Source organism: Chiloscyllium plagiosum, chromosome 7 (genome assembly GCF_004010195.1).
Source record: "Chiloscyllium plagiosum isolate BGI_BamShark_2017 chromosome 7, ASM401019v2, whole genome shotgun sequence".
Taxonomy (NCBI): Eukaryota; Metazoa; Chordata; class Chondrichthyes; order Orectolobiformes; family Hemiscylliidae; genus Chiloscyllium; species Chiloscyllium plagiosum.
In genome coordinates, this window is record NC_057716.1 from 8,054,493 (window position 1) to 8,063,804 (window position 9,312).

Consider the following 9,312-nt stretch of genomic DNA (forward strand, 5'->3'; position numbering starts at 1 on the left):
CAATTGCAGATTCCCTCCCCAAAGTCGATTTTGGAGAGAACATCTCTCATATATGTGTGTGATATCCTGTCAAAGGCTTTCTCCTGGTCCAGGCTGACCAGGCAGGTGTCCAACCGCCTGTGCTGCACGTAGACGATCGTAGGAGTGCGAGACTCTCAGCGATCTTCCTGCCTGGCACTGCACAGGTTTGGTCAGGGTGAATCACCGACCCTAGAGCAGACCTGACCCGGTTGGCGATTATCTTTGACAGAATTTTGTAATCTGCATTCAACAGTGAGATTGGTCTCCAATTTTTGAGTTCCTCCCTCTCCCCCTTCCGTTTGTAGATGAGGGTGATGATGCCTTTCCTCATGGATTCACTCATGGTACCTGCCCGAAGCATACTGACATACACCTCCAGCAGGTCCTGGCCAATCAAGTCCCACAGAGCGGAATAGAGCTCGACCGGTAAGCCGTCGCTTCCGGGCCGAGGGCCTTTGTCAGCTCGTCCAGAGATAGCGGCTGATCCAGCCTCTCCCGTGTTCTGTCGTCTAAGACCTCCGTGATAGAGGACAGGAATGACTGGGAGGCCGTGCTGTCGGTCGGCTTCGCGTCATATAGACTGGCATAGAAGGATTTACTGATCCTCATGACGTCAGCCTGAGATGACGTTATCGAGCCATCTTCTTCCTTCAGGCTGCTGAGCACAGAGCTCTCTTTGTGCACCTTCTGGAAGAAGAAACGTGAGCACGTCTCGTCCTGCTCCACCGAGCAGACCCTGGACCGGAAGATTATCTTGGAGGCCTCCGAGGCAAAGAGCGAGGCTTGCTGGTCCTTCACCTCCTTGAAGTCCTCCGTGACATCCACTCCAATCGTCTGCAGCAGGAGCAGGTTCTGCATACTTTCCTGGAGCTGGGACAATTTTCCCCGTCTCTCTCTCACCTCCTGAACACCTTTGAGCATGAAGAACCTCTTGATGTTCCCTTTTACTGTTTCCCACCAGTCCGCTGGGGACTCAAAGAGGGGCTTCACGGTTCTCCAACCTGCGTAGTCCCTCGAGCTCCTCAATATTTTGCGGGGTCAACAGCTTTGTGTTCAGCTTCCACGTTCCCTTACTAGCCCGCTGCTCGTCGTGTAGGTGACAGTCGACCAGCAGGAGGCAGTGGTCAGAGAAGAACACCGGCAGGCAGTACAGGTCCGCTGCTTCAAACCCGCAGCACTCCAGCAAAACCTTCTTCACAAACACCGTCCGATTGACCGGTGTTGCGAATGCCCTGGCCAGGGCTGTGAGCGGCTGCTGAGGCCATAGCTCTGAGGTTGGCTGGTACCTGAATTGGCGTTAGGCCGAAGCCAGCATAAAGATCCACCAAGAGCAGGTCAGCACAACCAAACGATCCTCCAACGTCCAATCACGATCCAGCGATGGTCTCTAGCAGCTCCGACGACTCACAACACGATCCCCTTGGTTTCTCCCCCGCCAGTACACGTCTGCTGCGTCGCACCTGCAGCACTCGAACAGAATCTCTTCCTCTGGTCCTCAGGAATTACACATATTCCGAGCCAAAAGGCTACTTACTTTTTTATTATTTCAAAAATATACTTTATTCATAAAATAATTTGATGGTCTGTACAGTTGGTCATGCCATACATATGTAAACATGTACATACAGAGATCAGAATTTATCATTTTTACACAGGTCTGTACATTTTTCAATCATATGCCCATATATTTAGCTGAAGCGTCACCAGAGCCCAAATAACTGCATGGGCCCCCTGTTCTTCTTTAGGCAGGCAGACTTTACACAGTGGTCTTCCCCCACCGTGCCTTGGCGGCAGCTGCCCCAAGCTTCAGCGCGTCCCTCAACACGTAGTCCTGGACCATGGAATGTGCCAGACTGCAACACTCAGTCGGGGCACCACCAGCCAAGCCATGTCTTGGTGCTTGTTGGAAAGTTCTGGCGATGAGGCATTCTGCCAAATGGCTTTGACAGTCTGCTCAGGGAACCGCTCAAGAGGATCCGCCCTCTCCTTTTCCCGAAGGGTCTCAAGGACACTCCGTGCTGACCACTTCCTTACATGTCGGGTGATTTTTCAACCTCCAGAAACAACCAACTTTCCCCCAGCCCGACTGGATCTGACCCAAATACCTGCACCTTTTGGAGCACCTGACTGCATGAACTGATGCGACTCAACCGTTGCCACGAGAACCATGACAATGAATAGACCAGTCACTTTCCTGTTTATTGAAGGCCCGACCTGGACATTGATCGACAACCCAACCTCATGGAGATCTAACTTTGAGGCCTCACTAGACAGAGAACAAGACCCTTTGGAGTGCCCAAGGCCACAACCATTGTCCAGGATCCCATCAAATGCACCCGAACGGCAGACTGCCAACACGGACTCATGGGCCTGACCAGAGGCAGCCCTTACCTAGGAAATGCCTACAGGTGAGACCGAAAAAACGTGGTTTCAAATCCCACCTCCCCAGCATACTCCTGGCAAATGTACAAGTTACTGAAAACAAGCTGGATGAAGTTTAAGCTAAACTCACCTACTGAAAAGAGTTGAGAGACTGCTACGTGCTCTGTTTTACAGAGACACAGCTCACTCCTACTTTACCTGACTGAGCCTTACAACCTGATGCTTTTTCAGGTCACAAGATGGCCCGCACAACAGCCTTAGGCAAGGCAAAGGTCTGATGGGTCTGTCTCCTAATAAACACCTCTTGGTGCACGGACGTGACGACTCTGGTGAATTATTGCTCATCAGACCTAGAAACACTGTTGGTGAAGTGCCGTTCCTACTACCTGGTGTGGGAGTTCACTTTCGCTATCCTGACAGTTTACATCTCACCTCAGATAGAAGTGATGAGTGAAGTTGATGAAGTATATATTGCCACAAGTAGCCTCGAGACGGAATACCCCAAGATCTTGTTCATTGTAGCTGGTTACTTCAATCAGGCCAACCACAAGATTGCCCTACCAAAATACCATCGACACACCTCCTGTCCCACCGGAGGCCTAAATACCCTTGACCATTGCTACATTACCAAAGATATCTACCGCTCCATCCTCTGCCCACATTTTGATAAATCAGAGTAGATGGCTGTGCTCTTTCTCCTGGCTTACAAGCAAAAACTGAAGCATGAGGATCTGGGACAGAAGGTTATACAGTGCTGCTCTGACAAAATGGATGAACTCCTACGTTACTGCTTAGAGTAGGTGAACTGGTCCATATTCAAGAGCTTAGCACCAAACCTAAATGAGTATGCCACTACTGTCACAGACTTCATCAGTAAGTGTGCAGAGGACTGCATGCCAGAGAAGTGAATCGGAGTGCTCCCCAACTGGAAACCATGGATGAACTGGGAGATGCATTCCCTACTGAAGTCCAGATCTGAGGCATTCAAGTTGGTTGACCCTGATGTATACAGGAAATCCAGGTTTGATTTTTGCAAAGCCATCAAGGCTGCCAAGAGACAAAAACAGACTAAATCCCAGACTAACCCCCTGAAAACACGTCGACTGTGGCAAGGTTTACATGATGTAATGGGCTGCAAAGTGAAGTCGAGTAGAATTGCCGACAGCAATGCATCCCTCCCTGATGAGCTCGATGTATTCTAGGCTCGTTTTGAACAGAAGGCCAATGAAATGGTGTATTTTTACCAACAGTCACCATGCAAACGTCAGATCGGCCTTCTTCAGATTGAACCTACGGAAAGTGACTGGCCTGGATGGAGTCCACAGCTGTGCACTCAGATCCTGTATGGACCAGTTGGTAGGAGTATCACAGATATCTTTACACTCTCCGTACTATGATGTGAGGTCCCCACCTGCTTCAAGAAGATCACTACCATTCCGGTGCCAAAGAAAAACCAAGCAGCATGCCTGAATAACTATCGCGCAGTGGCTCCAACATTCATGATTATGAAGTGCTTCAAGAGGTTAATAATAGCACATATCAGCTCCAGCATCTCAGGTTGCCTTAATCCACCACAATTCGCCTATTATCACAACAGGTCCACAGCAGACACCACCTCCTTGGCTCATCTGGATAATGACTTCACCTTCGTCAGACTCCTATTTATTGACTTTAGCTCTGCCTTCAGACACAATAATTCCAAACAAACTCCAAGACCTAGGACTTGGCACCTCCCCTCTGCAACTGGATCCTCATTGTGACCCACAGACCACAATCAGCAAGGATAGACGACAATGCCACCTCCATGATAGTCCTCAACACTGGTATCCCACAAGGCTACATACTCAGCCCCTTACTATTCTCCTTACACACACACACATGACTGTGTGGCCAAATTCTGCTCTAACGCCACTTACAAATTTACTGATGACTGCAATGGATAAAGACAACAATCTCTCCCTCAATGCCAGCAAAATGAAGGAGCTGATCATTGACTTCAGGAAGCGGAGTCAAGGTCACGCCCCTGTCTGAATGAATGGAGGTGGCCAAGTGCTTCAAGTTCCGAGGAGTAAATATCAACAACAATCCATGTTGGTGCTACAGACATGAAAGCACACCAACATCTCTATTTCCTCAGAAGGCTAGGGATCTTCAGCATGTCCAAAATAACTCTTACCAATTCTTATAGATGCACCACAGAAAACAGCCTATGTGGAATCATCACAGTTTGACATGGCAACTGCTCTACCCAAGACGCTAAGAAAATACAGAGTTGTGAACACAGCCCAGTCCATCATGCAAACTAGTTTGCCTTCCATTGACTCAGTTTACACTTACTGCATCCTCGGGAAAGCAGCCAACATCATCAAAGACCCCTCTCACCCACTCTCTTCCACCCTCATCCGGCAGAAGGTACAAAAATTTGAAAACATGTACTAACAGATTCAAGAAAAGCTTCTTCCCTGCTGTCTTATCTTATCAGACTTACAAATGGACGACTCATATATTAGAGTTGATCTTTCTCTGCTATATTCTGCATCTTGTATTATTATCCTGATGTACTTATGTATGATTTACCTGGATAGCATGCAAAACAATATTTTTCACTGTATCGTGTACATGTGACAATAATAAGTCAAATCAAAACAAGTTGCCAGATTATGAATGACTTGCCATAGTAATTCACATGTCCCAAGAACGATCGCATTTGATACACATTCTCTGGTCTAGGGGCCTTCATGATGGCCTCCATCTTCATGGACACCTCGTGTAGTCCCTCACAATCAATTACATGGCCCAAGTACTCTATGCAGTCCCTAAACAACACTCGTATTTCTCCCTTTTTACTTGTAAGCTGTGTTCCTGCAAGCATTTAGAGTTTCTTCCACGTTTTTCAAATGCTCCTCTTCATAGGATCCAGTATCTAAAATATTGGTGAGAAAACCTGGCAACCCACTTAAAATTTGGTCAATCACATGTTCCTTCATGACCCTATCTGCAAGTTGGCCTGAGACAGATCCATTTTTAACACATTTTTTCCCCCAGACAGTTCAAAGGAACAGATCCTTAATGCATGAAAGAAGATATTGATTCAAACACAGGGTTGAATTGAATGTAACCTTAAAGTCACTACAAATTCTGACCGGGCCATCTGTTTTTAAACCTGGGACGATTGGAATGGCCCATTCACTGCTGGTTACTGGCTCCAACACTCCCAGGAACTCCAACCATTCCAGTTCTGCTTCCACTTTCACCTGGATGGTGTATGCTATTGGATGTGTCTTCATACTCCTTGGATGAGCCTCCCACTTCAACTGATATTTAATTTCTACTTTTTTCATTTTCCCAGAAATGCCCCTGAAGATGTTCTTATACCTGTCCCAAATCTCTTGTAAACTCGATTCTAAGTCCACCAGCCTATTAACCATGCCCCAGTTTAACTTTAATTTCTGTAAACAGGAGCATCCAAATAATTAGGAGCAGTCATCTTTCATAACATAGAGGCAGATGGGTGCACTGGTCCCTTAGCTGTACTTATACCTGTACACAGTCCTTCTTTAGCACCAATTGTTCCATCTATGCCCACAGTGTAATCCTGGCAAGCTTCAATGCCATTGCCTTTAACTTTCTCCTAATATTCTGAATCTGCGCCAGCATCCAATTCCATGTTTATTCTCTTAACTTTAATTCGGGACGAGCCCAGACCGAAACCCTGCTGACTCTGGGTCTCCTGCTTCTCCAGCAGACCCAGCTGACTTCCTGGCTGACGGTACGAACTTTCTGTCTTGTCCTCTGAACTGTTCTCTTTAAATACCACTTCTCTGCCTTGAATTGAACTTGGCAATTTCAGTCCATATGGCCCATTTGCTTAACCCACGGCAATGGGCTTGTTGAGTGCAACACTGACTTCTTGAGACCACTCGTGGCATTGTACAGTTGGTACAGCACTCCATTGAGTTTCCACTATTTTAAGTACCAGGGTATCGTCACTCAACTGTGTTGCTTCTCAGGAGGCCAACTCAATCAAGGTAGCAATTTCGAAAGCCAGGTCTTTCCTTGCTAGTAAGTTCTGTTGAATGGCTTCATTATTGGGGTATACAAACCAAGTGGTCCCACAAAGCTTTTGGAGGAATCCTCCAAATTCACAATGTTCTGCTAACTTTTTGAAGCTGACTACAAACTGGGCATGAACTATTCTTCATAGTAGCTAAGTAACTATATTCAATTACCACTGCTGCCATCGTAGTAGCAATGTTGCAAAATAATTCACATAGTTCTTGGTATGTCTTCTCCGCCACTTTTTCTGATTGCACCAGACTCCTTCGAATCAGCAACACTCAAGGTAAAGAAACATTTACTTTACAGCACAATAATTCCAATGATTTAAACAATAAGGCTACGTGTTATTGGAACAAGTCTATGATATATTGTTTTCAACGGTACTCAGGAAAACTAGTGCCATTATGCCTTCAAACATTTTACTCTTCTTCAAATACATCAAAATCAAACTGCTTGGTGCATAACGTCCATTCTGTCTCTTCATCAAATGGTCCCAAGGCTCGAAACTGGACCGCCATTTTGTTTTCGCCCGCCACCCGAGTCTAGTTGCCATTCTCAGCCCAACTTTCCTTAGTAAACACTCGTCACATCATTCGCTCCTTCACTGACTGTACAAGTGTATCATTTTTCCCCAGCATCAGTTGCAGTCTGAGTCCCCTTGCGACCACTCTCTTCAATAACTTCGGTCAGCTCCCAAGTGAATACTCCCCTCCTCAGCCGTTGGCTGCGGTCCCAGTCCTCTCATGACTGCACCCCTTCCAGTGTGTACTATTCTTTCCTGGGGTGTCATCCACAGCCCAAGTCTCTTCATGATCACTTCCCTCAATGTTACCTGAACAATTCTGCACCATTTTTGAAGTCCTGGTGACATCCTTCATCCTAACTAAAAGAAACACATTTGCACAGTTTGTGGTTCAGATCCCACTTTCATTGCCAGTTACGATGTATTTAGTGATTCTGGTGAATTACAAACAACACAAAGTAGGCGGAGGGTAGACGAGAACAAGCAATACATCCTCTCATGTCCGCAGTCGGTCTCAGAATACCCCTCTAGCTCTCAGCACCATGTCACCTTACCTGTTTCCTTAAAAGGGGAAACACACACTCAATTACACACAATTACTGTCATACGTCAGGCTTCAAGAGATCAGTTGTACCTTGCATAGTCATTGTTAAGTTGTTGACACTTTTGCTAACAACATGTTAAACAAGAGTTTCAGAAGGCAGTTGTGAGTTCTTGTGTTGATTACAAATGGGTGGAGACACAAAACCATAATAAAGACAGCAGCATGTACAGCAAACAAATAACAAAAATCAAAATATTTGCTAGTATCTGTATCAAGGTGTATGCAACTTTTAAGAACATAAATGTAAACTTTGTTAAAAATCACAACACCAAGTTATAGTCCAACAGGTTTATTTGGAAGTATTAGCTTTCAGAGCACTGCTCCTTCATCAGGTGATTGATGACCAGGACAATCACCTGATGAAGGAGCGACGCTCCGAAAGCTAGTGTTTCCAAATAAACTTGTTGGACTATAACCTTGGTATTGTGTGATTTTTAACATTGTCCACCCCAGTCCAACACCGGCATCTCCAAATCATGTAAACTTGATTGGTGACCTACCAAGGTTCCAGAGAAGGCACAAAGTCAGCAATGTCTGAACATTAGCAAGGCGGAAGACAAACTTGTCCGTGAAGTGTTACTGAAAACAGCCTGGAGAGACTTTTAACAAATAAAAATCACTGGAAACGGTGGATAGAATTAAGGAAAAAGACCAAATAACTCACGAGGGAGATAAGGAAAAACCACCCTACTCTTTTCATGGATATTACTTCAGGCTAACAATTCAATCTGACCCTCCATACAAATTGTACCCAATGTCACAGTTATTCCCATCTGGTAAAAAAATTAAGAATTTTTGCTACAATTTCAACATTTACAGGCAGAAAAGTCTGAATGAAAATCCACGTTTAAAATTCGGTCAGAAATGTTAATTCGTTCGAAACTCATTACTGTTGGAAAATCAAGTCTTTAAAGTTAATTGTAATTTCCCGGCGTCTTTAAGCAAATGTATCCTCGTTTCCTCAGTGAAATAAATCAAAGTTATTTTTCTTTAAGAAGGGGGAGACTGGAAAGGCTCAGGACGGTGATTAATCTACAATATATTAAAGTGAGCGGTGTGTGTCTGGCGGGCCTGAAGGGAAGGTCTGTCCCCTACACACGGAAGGCCCCGGCTTACCATCGGGTAAATCTCCCGGAGGAACCGCTCCCGGTCCACACTGTCATACACCAGCACGGCCGCCCTGCCCTCCGCTTCCATCTTCACACAGTCCCCCTGCCCGCCCGCCACAACTACCGCCCCCTCCCGGCACGGAGGCATGGCGCACGCACACTTCCCGCTGCGAGGGGGATACAGCCTGGTCCAGGGTGGGGGATGCAGGCTGGTCCTGGGTGGGAGGTGCAGACTGGTCCTGGGTGGGGGATACAGCCTGGTCCTGGGTGAGAGGTGCAGACTGGTCCTGGGTGGGGGATACTGCCTGGTCATGGGTGAGAGATGCAGGCTGGTCCTGGGTGGGAGGTGCAGACTGGTCCTGGGTGGGGGATACAGCCTGGTCCAGGGTGAGAGGTGCAGACTGGTCCTGGGTGGGGGATACAGCCTGGTCCTGGGTGAGAGGTGCAGACTGGTCCTGGGTGGGGGATACAGCCTGGTCCTGGGTGAGAGGTGCAGACTGGTCCTGGGTGGGGGATACAGCCTGGTCCTGGGTGAGAGGTGCAGACTGGTCCTGGGTGGGGGATACAGCCTGGTCCTGGGTGAGAGGTGCAGACTGGTCCTGGGTGGGGGATAC

At 46.9% G+C, this 9,312-nt stretch overlaps 1 protein-coding gene across 2 annotated transcripts in view; it reads right to left on the reverse strand.

The window, feature by feature from the left end:
* tyw5 (tRNA-yW synthesizing protein 5) overlaps window positions 1-8,800 on the reverse strand; it is a 63,597-nt gene extending 54,797 nt beyond the window's left edge. For both annotated transcript variants that reach the window (XM_043692958.1, XM_043692957.1), the window contains exon 1: window positions 8,706-8,800. In XM_043692958.1, the coding sequence (XP_043548893.1) occupies window positions 8,706-8,786 (81 nt within the window). In that variant the 5' untranslated portion in view covers window positions 8,787-8,800. The remainder of the gene's footprint in view (window positions 1-8,705) is intronic.
* Window positions 8,801-9,312: the final 512 nt, after the last annotated feature.